This window comes from Ictidomys tridecemlineatus, chromosome 9 (genome assembly GCF_052094955.1).
Source record: "Ictidomys tridecemlineatus isolate mIctTri1 chromosome 9, mIctTri1.hap1, whole genome shotgun sequence".
Taxonomy (NCBI): domain Eukaryota; kingdom Metazoa; phylum Chordata; class Mammalia; order Rodentia; family Sciuridae; genus Ictidomys; species Ictidomys tridecemlineatus.
In genome coordinates, this window is record NC_135485.1 from 127,719,755 (window position 1) to 127,734,781 (window position 15,027).

The 15,027-nt window shown below is 38.0% G+C and overlaps 1 protein-coding gene across 2 annotated transcripts in view; it reads left to right on the forward strand.

Annotated features, from left to right (window-relative positions):
* The window catches only part of Ttc29 (tetratricopeptide repeat domain 29), a 194,403-nt gene that overhangs the window by 32,235 nt on the left and 147,141 nt on the right, over positions 1–15,027 (forward strand). For both annotated transcript variants that reach the window (XM_040293226.2, XM_021727883.3), the window contains 2 exons: positions 1,457–1,680; positions 6,381–6,566. In XM_040293226.2, the coding sequence (XP_040149160.2) occupies positions 1,457–1,680; positions 6,381–6,566 (410 nt within the window). The remainder of the gene's footprint in view (positions 1–1,456; positions 1,681–6,380; positions 6,567–15,027) is intronic.

A 15,027-nucleotide genomic window follows, 5' to 3' on the forward strand; every position in this document is an offset into this window, starting at 1 on the left:
TATCTCCGACTCTCCGCTCTCCACTCTTGATTTCTACCCAAGTAGATTCTCGGAATGAGAAATTCTTGGCAGGTGGAACCTGGGCCGTTTTTCTGTGGAAACTCCACAGGTGAATCGAATGGCAGCCAGGAGCTTCACATTCCCGCAGCATTTTCACTTAATTTCATCTTGTTCCTGAAAAAATCCTGCGATGTAGGAAGGGCAGATATGAATGTGTATATTTTACAATTGAGAAGAAATGAAGACCAGGGAGGTTGGGACAAATGGGTATTCTGACTAATTCTGAGCTCTTCCCAGTCTGCACTGAAATTTTTATTGCCAATAGTATCATATATCAGTTTTTCTAAATATTGAGTTCTCGGGGTTTTTTTTTATAAAAAGCTTACAAAAATTAATAGAAAGATATATAGATATATATATATTTTGCTATCTGGTTGTTCTTTTGGATAGGTGAATAGCCACCACATACCATAAATTTTTTATATTTCTTATGTAGACATTTTCAGTCATTATTTTTCATTTCTTAATTACGGGATTGTGTTTTCCCACTAGAATGCCAACTTCACAAGAATAGTGAGTGTTTAGAACACTGGATGGTACTTAGTAGGAAATGCAATAGTGATTCATTGAATGAGTAGATGAACTATCCTCTGTCAATGTCCTTGCATATGGTTTATTATTAAAGTTAGGATTTGTTTTCATCGTTGTTTTTTGAGCTGGGATATTGCTATTAGCCAGGGTGGTCTCACACTCCTGTGCTCAAGTGTTCCTCCTACTTCAGCCTCCTGAGTTCTGAAACTAAGCAATGAATTAGCAAAACCAATAACTTAATTCTACCTGAAAATAATTATATATATATATGTATATATATACATATATACATATATATAAATGTATGTAAAGTTTATATCAGTATATATAATGATATGTATATTTAGCAATAGAGTTCAATAAATCATTATGTATGAATGAATGAATGAATGAATGAATGATCAACTTCCATAACATACAACAAAACTGCCAAATACAGGGAGGATGTTGCTTTGATATTAAATAGCAAATGTGATTTTTGCCCGGCTTATTGTAGTTTTCTGATTGGATGGGTTGGCTTGTTTGGGTGGAAGGCTGGTGTATCCAGTATTTTTTAATACTGTCAGTCAACTAGCTCATTGTCCTTATCAAAGAGAGCCCAGCTCTGGAACGGATATATTTATAATGTAATTTCATTAAAATTACTGTATTTAGATAGCTTCTGGCATCTTTCATTAAACTGAAGTAGTTCAATTATAAGTGTCTGAGGCAAAGATCTTTTGATAGTTTTCAGTTCTTTCACTGAGGGGAAGAAAAAAAAAAGAGAAAGAAACACTGTTCAGCCTTTAATTATCAGAGAATGAAAACACGGGGCAGGTTGAAAGGACTAAAACGAGGCATTGAGCTTTCTGATTCTTATTCCCAGCTACAGGAACTCGTACAAGAAGAACATCTGCGTGGACATGCTGCGGGAGGGTTATCACGAGTCCTTCACTGAGCTCTTTGCTCTGATGGAGCAGTGGGAGACCCTGAGGGTGGCTGCGAGACGCAGGTCCATCTTCTGGACGCAGAAGCCCCTGGAGGATCAGCTGGATAAACTAGATTACTTATACCACCACCTGACCAGGGCCGAGGCCGCCGAGAGGAAAGGTAGGTGGAGAGAGGGTGGGCAGGTCCCCTCGGGAAGGTTCCAGATTGTCCCCTGCGTGCACGGGACACATTGAGACAACTTAGCCCAGGTCTCTCCAGTCAACTAAGCATATTTATGGGACAAATCATAGGGACCACTGAATGAAGGGGCAGCCCAGACGTAGGGTCTCCTGGTGATGTCACTCCAAGCCGGGAAGACAACCATGGCACCTAATGACATCTTCTAGAACTTTCCAACAGGTATAAATCTCTCAGATCATGAATTATTAACGTTTACATGATTTATCCTTATCTGCCTATTGACTTTTGCTAAGGAGATACTTTCGAACAGCACCGTCGCTTCAAAATGATACCGATTTTCCAGAATTTATGTAAATGAGCTTTGAAGTTTTTTTCTCATGACATGTTACTTGAATCAGAAATTTTATATTAGGGAATACTGAGAAGATACAGAGTACCTGCAATTCACAATTGTGGTTAAAATTGTTGATTTTATACTTTCCATGGAATAATTTCTAATAATTCCTTTTTTTTTAGTATTCTAATATTTTCCAGAAAGTTATATGTCAAGAATTGGAGAAAATATTTTCATCTCTATTATCATTATATTGGTATTGTTATAAATATTTTTCAGTCACATGTTTAAGAATTGATCATTTTAATTGGTCACTTATAATTAAAGAAAAAAATGGAAGTCCCAGATTTGGGCATATAAATCTGGTGTTCTAAATTATTCTGTTTCTTCAACATTTTGGGTGAAAACATGATAGAACTCAAAATAAAATAAAATAAAGTCTTGGGCCTTGACATGACAGTGTTTCATTTCAGACCATTTATGGGTATCGGACAAATTTCTGTTAGCCCCCCAGCTTCTATAGAGCCATCTGATGAGACAGGGGGCAGCCACAGAGGCAGCCATGGTCTCCCAGCTTCTAGAGTGAAGTCCCATCAAGATGTGACCTGACTTAAGACGCCAAGATGTCCAAACTGTGAATAGCACATCAAGCAAATTAGGGTGGAGGGGGTGGCGGGGTTGAGATGGGACTGGGTTATTTACACCATGAAAAGTATTCAAATGCCGGGTTGACTTTAAAATGGAGTCTGTTGGTGAACTTTAAAATGTGATTTATATAATTTCTCAAGAAATTAACTATCGGGAACAAAATATACTTTTGTGAAAAACCTGCATTCCCATGTCAGCCCCAAATTCTGAAGTGATATCGATGCTGGAAGCACAACTAGTCAAGATAAAACCCGCCCAGTAGCCACTTTTTCAAGTTGAATTCCATCATATTCACTGTGTGAGTTGGGGGCTTTCATTTGAGCAGCATAAATATGAGCAAAAACTCTGCCTTGTCATAAAGTGTCACAGATGAGTCAACTTGTCAGAAAGGCTTCTGTAATGATAAAGAAACCAAAAATACCAAATAGTTTGCTTGAAGGTAGAACACATTTTAATTCCTAATCTTTCATTTAAAAAATGGTAACTATACATAAAAATAAAAATATTCCTCCAATTTGAAACTCATGAAATCCCAATTTCATCATAGACAAAGTCTTGCACAAGTGGTCAGTCATGAAAGGAAATATTTTCCTCACAGAGTGGTTTATCACATATTCATGGTAACTAAGATTGCATTTGTTAAATGGGGCAAAATTACTTCTTGTCCAGGCTAAATGGACGGTAGAGTTCTTTCCTAAAAACTGCAGTGGCTTTTGCCTAGTTGAAATACAGAAAATCAGAAATGTTGCAAAAAAAGTGTAGTGGAAATCATTCACTTGAATAACATGTAAGCATTTATATGGTCCTTTGTAAAGAAGGTGTGTAATTTTTTCTTAACAGTCAACACATGAACTTAATTGAGGGAAAATTATGATTTGAAGAAGGAATGCCCCATAAAAATGATACACATTTTTGTTTTTAATAACTTAAGTTAATCCTAATCTTAAAACATACACATGTATATGGGCATGTGTGTGTATATATGTGTGTGTGTATGTATGTGTGTGCATATATATGTGCATGTGGGTATATATATACACACACATGTATCCAAAACATAGAAATCTGTGAATAGCATCTCAAGGTTCCATCCCATATGGTGGGGGAGGGGGGTCTGAAACAATTATCCTAAAATAATGTGTCTCTGAGAAACCTCATTGCTTCTCATTGGAAAGATCATTGCTCTAGGGTCACAATGAAGTTCATTTAATCAAAACTATGGCACTAACAATAGTCGTCTCAAGTCAGTTCTGTCTCTTGAGATTTACAGAGCAGTAATCTAGAGTTATTTAAATAACTTTAACAAAATTTCACTTGCTGTTTTAGAGCAAAGTTGTGTTTAAAGTAAGCCAGCCATTTCTTATTGAATGATTTTCCACTCCTGGAAGGGTTTCTTTGTCCCTGACACATTTCCTGTTTGATCCATTGTTGTGAATCATCTTCGTACCATCTGTATGTAACATTATGATTAAGATCTTGAGCCCCATGGGGTTGGGGAAGAGATGGCAATAATGGTAATGGGTAACTGAATCAATAGATAATTCCAACATTATTTACGCTTGACTTTTAAATTATTGCCAAGAGTTGAGCAGCAATTTTTTTTTCCAGTCACATTTGTTTAATATACATAAAGTGTGTTCTAATCAAGCAAAGCTCCAAAATATATTATAAGTTTTATGCAAAGACAAACAAAAACAAAAAATTATCTGGTAAAATAAGTTTGGTGAACTATCATTGAAGTTAAGAAGGTTGATTTATCGCGGGACTTAGAGCTCTTTTCAAGCTAACATATCGCGGGATTTAGAGCTCTTTTCAAGCTAACATATAGTGTATGTATACTTCTGAAATTTATTTCATTATGGAATCTCTTCTTTAGAGAGCATAGTGTTTAAGTAACAGACCAACAATAAAATTGATTTTCATCTTCTGAATATACTTACTGACAATTCAAGAGAGTGATCTACAAGCAAGGAGAAAGGCTACTTAGAATGTAAAGTATACATACGACAAATAGAAAAATAGCTTATCTGAGAAGTAGTCTTTCAATATGGTATCTTAATAACTTATATAAGTATAGCTCATTGTGTTTTTAAAAAAACATTGCTTATGACATGTTGGGAATATTTTATATTAATGTTTATTTACTGAAAAATAGAAAAATTATTGCAGGATTATGTATATAGTCTTAAAATTTTATATAAAATATTCTTTATATAAAATATTTTATTTAAGTAGAGTATATGAAATTCTTTACTCAATCCAAAAAGAATAAAACTCTCTAATTAGTAAATATGACAAAGAAATATGAAATATTAAGAAATAGACTTGCATGGTCTATTCACATTCGATGAATAAATATATACGTAAGAGGTGTAAGTGAAGGAATGGCACGGGTTTTAAAAATTTCTGTTGAAACACTGGATGACTTATTTATAGTTCTTGGCAACCACCTTGTATTTAGCTTGTTTCACTTTTCTGAGCCTTTGGATTTAATCTTAGAGATTCATTAATGGGCAATATTCTTCATTATTGTAATACCTTCAGGAACAAATAGGCTGACTCTTCTGGTAGTAGTGAGCAATTGCAAAAATGAATTCTACTCCACAATCACTGTTATAAAAAAAAGTTTTAGAACAGTTACTCAGGCCACTACCTATTTATAAGTGTGCTTTCAGAATAAATGCAAAAAGAAAGATTATAAATTTGTTCACATTCACCATTTGAGAGGGGTTTATAGGACTGAGGTACAATTCATTAACACACAACACTTTTTTTAAGTTTTTTTTTTTTTTGTAGTTGTAGATGGACAGCATGCCTTTATTTTATTTGCTTACTTTTATGTGGTGCTGAGGATCGAACCCAGTGTGAGGCAAGCACTCTTCCACTGAGCCACAGTGCCAGCCCCACAGACATTTCTATTACTATGGCAGTGGAGTTTAAAAGGACAATTCATAATTTATTAACAAACCTTTTTGCATAAAGTTGGGGGTGGGGGAACTACAAGGGTTCAAGTAATAAACTAACAACTATCTGAGTAAAAGGAATGCTTAGTATGTATGCATTTTCAGTGGGGAAAAAAATACCCAGAATATTGAAGCATAGAAGTCTGCTCTTTCTTAACACTGTCAGGAAAACCTATGTTGCTAGAAACTTTATCAGAAAACGTGTACAGCTTACAGAGGTATCCTGATCATCATTTCTTATTTCTATCAAACCCTATGATTTTTTTTCCCCTTCAGGGTGAAAACAGTGCAGCATTCCCATTTCCTCTCTGCTTCCTTCATTCACATTATTTTGTCATTTTAATAAGCATTACTTTCTCTGCCATCTCAAAACAATTTTTAAAGCTCCAATGTGAAAAGTACCCAATGACAGTCCTTTCTCCCAGAAAAACTAGGTACCCCGCTAATTGATATTTCCAGTCCATGTCTTACATAAAGTCCCCTATTTAAATCCAAACCATATGTCAATTTCTAGTATGTTGTACATTTCTGGAAAGACTTTTGTTGATTTGTTTATGTGGATATCCATTAACTTATGTAATTATTTTAACTTTGCATTCAGATTACATTTATAAAATAACCACACTTTTAGGAATAAAATGGGAATAAATGTCACAGCATCGGTTTGCCGTTCCCAAGCATGTGCCATGAGACATCCTCTTTCTAATGTAGTTTGTATTTTTCTCTTTTTGAAGGACACTTTGAAGAAGTGTATAATAACTTATATGCTCTGGCCTGTTTCTTCGATAACGCTGAAGACAAGTGGGTAAGGAACCACTTCTATGAACGATGTTTTCAGATTGCACAATTGATCAAATTCGACGGTGGGAGGAAAGAGGCCGAGGCGCATGCGCACATGGGCCTTCTCTACGAGGAAGACGGTAAGTGGGCTTTATCCGGATGCAGAGACCAGGCAACCAGAAAGCAGGTGGGAGTTGAGAAAAAGACTTGAGTTCAAGATGCAGATTATTGAGGTCAAAGAGCAAAGACGCATGACTCACAGACCCAGCTTCAGTATTCCTTGCAGAATATTCTTTATAGCATTCCTTGCTCGGCTCCTGTCTGGGCAACTCAGCCTGAAGTTCCCAGCAGCATTCTCACAGAGAGAAAGTACCTCCCCACTACACATACACACACACACACACACACACACACACACACACACACACACGGAAACACACATCCCTCAGTCCACAAGTTGCAATTTTTTTTTCTTTCATGACAGGCATCTCTGTTAATTTTAACTTGATTTCTCATATATGAAAATTCTTGAGAAAAAAAAAATGAAACGTGCACTTCATGATTTTCCTAGTGTCCTACTCCCCTATGTAAAAGTCCCAAAACTATATAACTTGGATACCACCCTACCATAATTTTACAATAATTTCTGAAGGAAATATTCCTTTAAATATAAATTCATACTTAATAGTTTTATCTTATGACAAGCCAAAGTCTAAAACAACAACAAAATAGAAACAGATCTTGTGTAGTGATCGATCAAGGATTCAAATAGGGATTTAAGAATTAAAATTATCTATGTGATAAATAGTATGTAGATACTATGTGTATTATCTAATATATGTGTGAAGAAGAAAATATTTTATCATGAATATGCTATTTAGTCTCTAAAAAAAAAACCTGTCTTGTTTTCCATAAAAATTTTGACTATGGAAAAACACCTAAATTTTTAAAATATTTATTACTTTGTGTCTAGAATTACATAGGACTTTGACCAATTCTTTCAGATTTTTTAAATTTCTAAAAGGTTTCTGTGCTCCCGGAAGTTGCGGTTGATGAGATTTTAACTCCAACCCTGGTAGGTTCTAGAAGGTAGTCAGGCCCACCTTTCATGACAGACACAGACATGCCAGAAAAATAGAGCAGAGTAAAAGATCATACAGACTGGATTCAGGGAAGGCCTGACAGAGTCAGGAGGATCAGGCTCTGGACTTGAAAGATAGGTTGAATTTAGGCAGGTAAAGAAATAGGAATGTATTCAGTAAAAGCAAACAACATACACTGGAGCATAATTGAGAAAGGGGCAGGAGGAGTAACCTGCTTACAGTGGAAAGTGTATTTTTGAGCCATGCTGGGAAGTCATGGGAAAGGTGAAATAAAGATACCTTGGTGTTAGGAGCTTGGATTTAGATTCTGCACACTCAGGGTAAGGACAGGAGAGTGAAATGTCTATCTACAATGCAAACTGTGCCAGGAGCGGAAAGAGGAAGGGGGATGGCTAAGAAGCTGCAACAGTCATGGAGCTCAGAAGAACAGTGCAGAAATATTTAAGAGAACATATGGAGGTGTTCTATTGCAGCCAACCTATAATATCTCAAAATAGAGGATTAGTTAAATAGATGAAGCAACTTCCAGGCAACAGAGTTCCATGCAGTCATGAGATTACAAATTAGAGCAAAATTCATTTATTCATTGAACAAATACTGATTTAGAACCTAGCGCCAGGGGATAAAACAGTGTACAAGGCAAAGTCCCTGCCCTCGAGGAACTCAACCACTTCTCCATGTACAGTTTAGTAGTGTGAAGTATATTCCCATTGTTAGGCAACCAATCTCCAGAACTTTTTCATCTTGCAAAACGGAAACTCTGTGCCCATTAAACAAATCCCCATGTCCCTCTCCTTTTGATTTTTTAAAATCTCTATGCATTTCTATTAGAGGACTTATAAATTGCTTACTTGATTCATTCATCTGTTCATTCACTCATTCAATACATATCGGAGTGTTCCCTGGTCCTATCGTTAGTAACCATGGCACCGTGGCTGCCCTTATCATCATAGTGACAGACATACAGTGGCAGAGAGCAGGGATGAGCTGGGAGATGTGATCTGCGAGGGACTGTGGTGACACATTACTCTCAAGTCTTTGGCTTGCTCTCATTTGGGCGCCCCACCCTACAGCATGATAAAATGCATCCATGTTCCATAATAAATAGATTGCTTTAAAATACTGGAAAGACTTCTGAAATTATTTTTAGAGTGGGTGACTTCGTTTTGAAACTATATTTTGTCAGATCTACAATTTTTCATATGCTCTTAAACAGTACAGAGGCCCCAGAACCAGGCCTGACTGATAAAACCACAGAGTCAGTGTTGATAAATATTCCAGGGATTGTCTTTGAGTCTATGATATGCCTGATGATGGTAAAAATCATCTGTGTAGCTTCTGTAATCTGTGGAAGAATTTTCACAAGAAGTATAGGGACATCAAGAATATGTGGCTAGGGGCTGGGGCTGTAGCCCAGGGGCAGAGTGCTTGCCTAACGTGTGAGGCACTGGGTTGGATCCTTAGCACCACATAAAGACAAACAAATAAAATAAAGGCACTACAAAAATAAAAAAGAAAAAGAATATGTGGGTAGATTAGAGGGGGACTCACCTGGCGATAGGATTCCCACTGAGGAGATGGTGGTGTAGCTTCCGCTTATCAGATCTGATTGGTCCAGACAAGTGAACGGAGGCCCCACAGCAACAGCTAGGCAGCAGCTGTGCTGGGGGCAGGTGGCAGCATCCCGATACCACGGGTGCCCCCATTCAGGTTAAAAGAGGATATTAGCCAGCAGATGGCAATGGGCAGGTTTTCTGGGCCTGACCAAATAGGCTGTAGTCCAGGGCAGGGCTCCAGCTCCCTCGGGGAACTGTAGAGCAAATGAGGAACAGAAGCAGAAGCCATTTTCACAGAGCTGGGCACAGTCAAGGGTAATGTTCAACCCATTGGCACAAATGTGACCAGCCCTCACACAGACGCCCCTGGCAGGTCCTTCAGCACAGCAGACGTACAAACTATACTAGAAAGAAGATGTCTCACAACCTGCTGGAGATGGGGTCCTACCACACTTGACTCAAGGGATGGTGGTCTCGTTTTTTCAGCCCTGTAGAGCAACAGTAGGCATGGAGTAATCGCGGACTGACAGACACAGGCTGTAGCAAATCACAGGCTGTATCTTCTTTTAAAATTCCGAGGACCTTATGGGCAAGACCCATGGGCATGCTGGAGAAAGTGTGCAGATACTGGATCAATCGGAGATGTGCTATTTCATTCTGGAGCAGACACAGAAATCTAGCAGGGCCAGAGACCAGACTCCAGGAGAGGGGACTTTGTAAGAGACATGACTAAGGAAGCATAAGCTCCTTCCCTGCCATGATCTGAGGCCAGGACACAGTATGAAGCTGATGTGGCTGAACCTTCACTTCAGTCCTATCCTGCCAGGTCAGCAATAGAGGATCGGTGTAGTACTGGAACTTTGGGCAGTAATTCAGCTTTCCTCTCAGTAGAGTGCCTATCCCATCCTGGGTAAGTCCTTTCAAAATCACAAAAAATGAGGGATCCCATCCCTAAGCACCTTAACCTCCCACTGCTCAGTATTTTTCAGAGTTAGTTCCTGTTCACAGTCTCTACCTGCTGAAGTCCAGCCACTATAGCACAAGGAGTCTCTTCCTTTTCCAGTTTGAGTCTCTGACTTATCCCTAGATAGATCTAGTCAAGGCCCCTAATTTGCTTCCAGAAGGCCATGGTGTGTGCCTGGTAGTGTCCTGGGACAACTGCCATTGCTAGCAAGAGAACTGGGTACAACAGCAGACCAACAGCAGCAGCACTGCTCAGGGAGAACTCAGAGACAAGAGCAGAATCAGGAGCACAGTTCTCCCAGTGTAGCATAGGATGCTGTGTGACTAGGGAAATGGCACACTCCTGGTGTGGTCAACACCCAGACGCAATCGTGATGTGACATGGAAAAGTCTTGATACTGTCCTATTCTTCCTGCTCAGCATTCATGATGTGATGCATCCCACCTCTCCTGCCTGATGGGCAGTGGGACAGGGAGATGGAAATCAGGGGTGAGACCAAGGCCTTACGGTTGCAGCTGCTGGCTATGGCATACAGATGGCAAGACTTGTCACACAGACTTCCATAGTTTGGGAAGCACCAACCTCACCCCTGTCAGGAGAGGACTGGAGGTCAAGTATTTGCAATGGATCAAGATTGATTGCCTCAAGCACAGAGCCTGTCTGGTTTCCGTGGAGCTTTGCTAAAGTCCATCTTCTTTTCTGAGAAGCTACTGCCTGGGAGCAGTTCTGGACATGTTAACCCTTTCCTCTAGGATCTGTAAATTCTGCATAAGGAATGCTCTCAGTAGAGTGGAATTGGCAGGATGCAAGTCTGATTTCGTGATGTTGAGAACAGATTTGAATAACTGCCCCAGATTGCAAGGGAAAGATGAGGAAATGAAAACAAGGAGGGAAGAGGACAAATAGGGAAATTCCTAAGAAAGAATACACAATAATTGAGCAAAAGCAAAGCGGTTTAAAAAAGATTTCTTGGCCCTTAAAAAAATCTGAATATGCAAATCAAAATAGCTCTTCAGTCAAAAATAATAAAGAGAAATCCACAATTCAATAACATCCCAGAAGTTTTTCAATTACTCAGATAAAGATAGAGTTCTACCAGTATCCAAAGAAAAAATACAAATGGCCTACATTGGAACAAGAGTTAAACAAGACTCAGTTTTCTCCACTATAGAGCTACATTCTGAAGTAATAGGAAGGCATTTTAGATATGTAAGTTCAGAAAGCACTATGAGTATAGTTACCGTATATATTCTAAAACTCAACAAGAGACATGTCAAAATTAAGAATTCAAGAATGAGGAAATTCTGACACAAAAGATCTTTGCAGCAAACCTTTACTTAAATCAACATAAAGTTAAATTTTAAAAAATGTGTGTCAGTAATATTGGATGTAGATGATACACGAAAGCATGATTTAAATTTTCTCTTTATGATTTACCATATTTACCAATTTGGCAGTAATGTTGATATTTCTCTATCATATTTTAAACCTCATATTTTATGAGAAACATTTTAATTAAGCTGTAAAATCATGCAAAAAAATGTGGGCAATTACTTATTCAATCTTGGATGAGAAAGACCTTTGAAACACAAAACAATTGGAAAAGGCATGAAGGAAAGTAATGGGGTTTATTAAGGGATAAATATATCCTCTCCCTACTCCAAGTATAATATGAATTCAAAAGAAATGAAAGTCAGATCATAATTGTAAGGACTAATTGGAGAGCAGTGCTTAAATCTGTGCAAATCAGATTCCATTATCTCCCAGAATTAATCTTAACAACTAGTGCAGGCAGGTCAAGTTCAGGTTCTCCTATGGGCTGCAGCCAGCTCCTTTGAGCTTTAGCATGAAGTTCAGAGATGTGACTCCTCAAAACTGAGTCAGAAAGGATGAGAGTTAAGAATTTCAACAGATATGTCATTCCTCCTCCCTTGAGAAGAGGTAGGAAATAGGAGGCCCCTTTATGAAAACATGAGGCTAGAGGAATGGAATTCCCAGAAACAAAAGTGAGAGATTTGATACATAATATTTAAATTGCTTATTAAAGATCTTATACAGTTTTAAACACTGGTAAATATTGGAAACAAACATGATAATAGAGCAATGCCATTTTTATATAAAGAACACATACACACTGATGAGAAAAATCACTCAATGGATAGAGGAACTAAGGAATACAACTTAAAGAAATCCAACCAGATGGTTAACATGAAAAAAATCCATCATATCAGAGCTGGGGTTGTAGCTCAGTGGTAGAGCGCTTGCCTAGCATGTGTGAGGCACTGGGTTCCATCCTCAGCACCACATAAAAATTAATTTTAAAAAAGGTATTGTGTCCAACTAGCACTAAAAAAAAAGTTTTAAAAATTGATAATACAAAAGCACAAATTAAGGCATTCTATACATTCTATAATGGTCTAACAATTGTTTATCGTGATCCTATTATGTGTAGGCACTGGGATAAGTGTTAGGGATACATGGCTGAAAAAGATGTTGGTGGCCCCTTTATTCAGGAGCTCACATTTTAATGGAAGAGGCAAGTAGGTTTTTTGGTAATTGCGACAATATAAACACCTGAGAGACTAGGCTCTAATGCACCTAATTCAAATGTGGAGGAATCAAAGTCTGTTTAAGGTAGCTTTTAATGCTTGTGAAACGTTGATAAATTAAGCATTTTTTATACTGGTGGTTCTGTGAAAAATTGGTCTGATATTTCCAGCATACAATTTGGGAATATATAAAAAGAGTTTTTTAAATGCTCAAATTGGGTTTTTTAAATATATAGTTTAGATATGAGGTATCCCCAGTGCAAGAATGATCAGAGGTGAAATGATTAGGTCATGAGAGAGCCTTAACCTAAGCTGTGGATTGAGCCACTGGTGTAGATTAACTGGACAGTAACTGTAGGCAGGTAGTGTATGACTGGAGGAAGTAAGTCACTGGGGGTGTGACCTTGGTGTTCATATTTTTGTCTCTGGTGAGGAAAACTCTGTCCCCCTCTCTCTCCCTCCCCCCCCCATCTCTCTCTCCTGTCTGTGATGTCCCAGACAGCTTTCCTCCACCTTGACCTCTGCCATGATATTCTGCCTTACTTCAGGCCCAGGGCTATGAAGTAGGCTGACCGTGGATTCAACCTTTGAAACTGGGAGCCAAAATAAAACTTTTCCTCCTCTATCTACATTGTTCTTGTCAGGTCTTTTGGTCACAAATGATGAAAAAGTTTACTAAATATCCCTTAATCCTGTAATTCCACTTCTGAGAAATAATCAAATATGAAGACCAGGGTATCCATAAAGATGGGTTAAATCTTTATATATATTATTCATAATAAAAAAGAGAAACAATAGAATTGATCTATATAGGGTAATACTTAATTATGGCAATTACACATGATGAACCCTTGCCTGGCCATTTGAAATGTTGTTTTCCAAAAATTAGAAGCAGAAAAGCTGCCATTTATTGAGTGCCACATGTCGGTCATTACGAAAATGTTATATCTGGACAATAGACTTTATCAGCAGTCATTTCTAGGCTGAAGCAAGGAGGTGCAGATGTGTGTGTTCTATTTTTCTGCTATTTTCCCATGGCAACCATGGAGAACTTCTTTTGAGATGGTGAAGCCACAAGACAGGTCTTGGAGGGTTGCTTCTCCGGAGTCACCAGTCCTCAGTGGACTTACCATGAACAAGAAAATCACTTTGTCTAAAGCCCTGGGATTTTAGGGTCTATTTTGTACCATAGCAGTAAATCTAACTTTAACTAATATAATCTCCAATGCTTCTATCCCCTTATTGAGGAATTTCAAGAGTTTTGTTAATACTTTTTGGCAATTTCTTGGAAAGTTTCATATACTAATAGAAGGCTTCCCTTTGGAATGTGGTATCTAACTTCTTTGTGCTTTCCTGAATGCTCCCATTTTAATATTTTTAACAAATTCCTCAATTTACTAATATAACTTTGTCTTCCAGAAACTCTATTTTTGATATGGAAAAAAGGATGCATTTAACATTTTTATGTGTTTCTGTATTTTTTAGTATAGTAGACATGAAATATATTTATACCTAGAAAATAACACAACTTTAAAACTAGCTGATGTAGAATGACTCCATCATAAATCTGCAATAATGTATTGCCTACTACAAGGAGACCTAAGGTGTTTTAGGATACCATATTGTGGCTATTCAAAAATGAACTCAAGAGAAAATAGTGACCCCCTTGACTGACCCAGTCTCCCCATGTTTCCTTTTGGGTCAGAGACCCTACCTGATCTTGGAAGTGGGATATACTACTCAAAACATGAACTTTTAAACTCAATTCCAAATTCCTGATTTCCTTCACTAAATTCTCCTGGAAGCTCCCTGCAGGCTCCCCCAGTAACTCAACATAGAGAAAGAACCAGTCTTTAGAACAAAGACATCGAAGGGATGGAATAAAATTATTGTGGCTACCAACATTGAACACTACAAGTAAACATCTCAGAAAGTCAGTCAAATGAAGATATTTAACTGGTCTCTTATAGATGGCTTATCACAGAAATAAAGGGTGGTGTTTGATTTGTTAACCTCAAGATATTCCACTCTGAAATATCTTTCTCACACATTTCCACTGAATCATACCCAGGCAATAATTCATATGACCAGAAGCATCATCTAAATCTCTAGGGACATTCCCACAATAGGCCTCCAGGGCTGAAGAACAGCTTTAGATAGGCTTGTTACTTGAAATTTGCCAAGTGCACACACACCCTTGTGCTCTTGTTGAACCACAGTGCTGTTCAGCCTGTGGAAACATTTGGTGGCCTCAGATCATGCCAGTATTTGCCAAGACTGAGGAATAGCCTCAATGTCAAAAGTTCCTATCATTCTGCTCACCACCTGTGTTAGTGGCTCTGCATTGCTGTGACAAATACCTTAGAAAATCAACTTAGAGGGGGACAGATCCCTTTTGACTCCCAGTTTCAAAGCTTTAAGTCCATGATC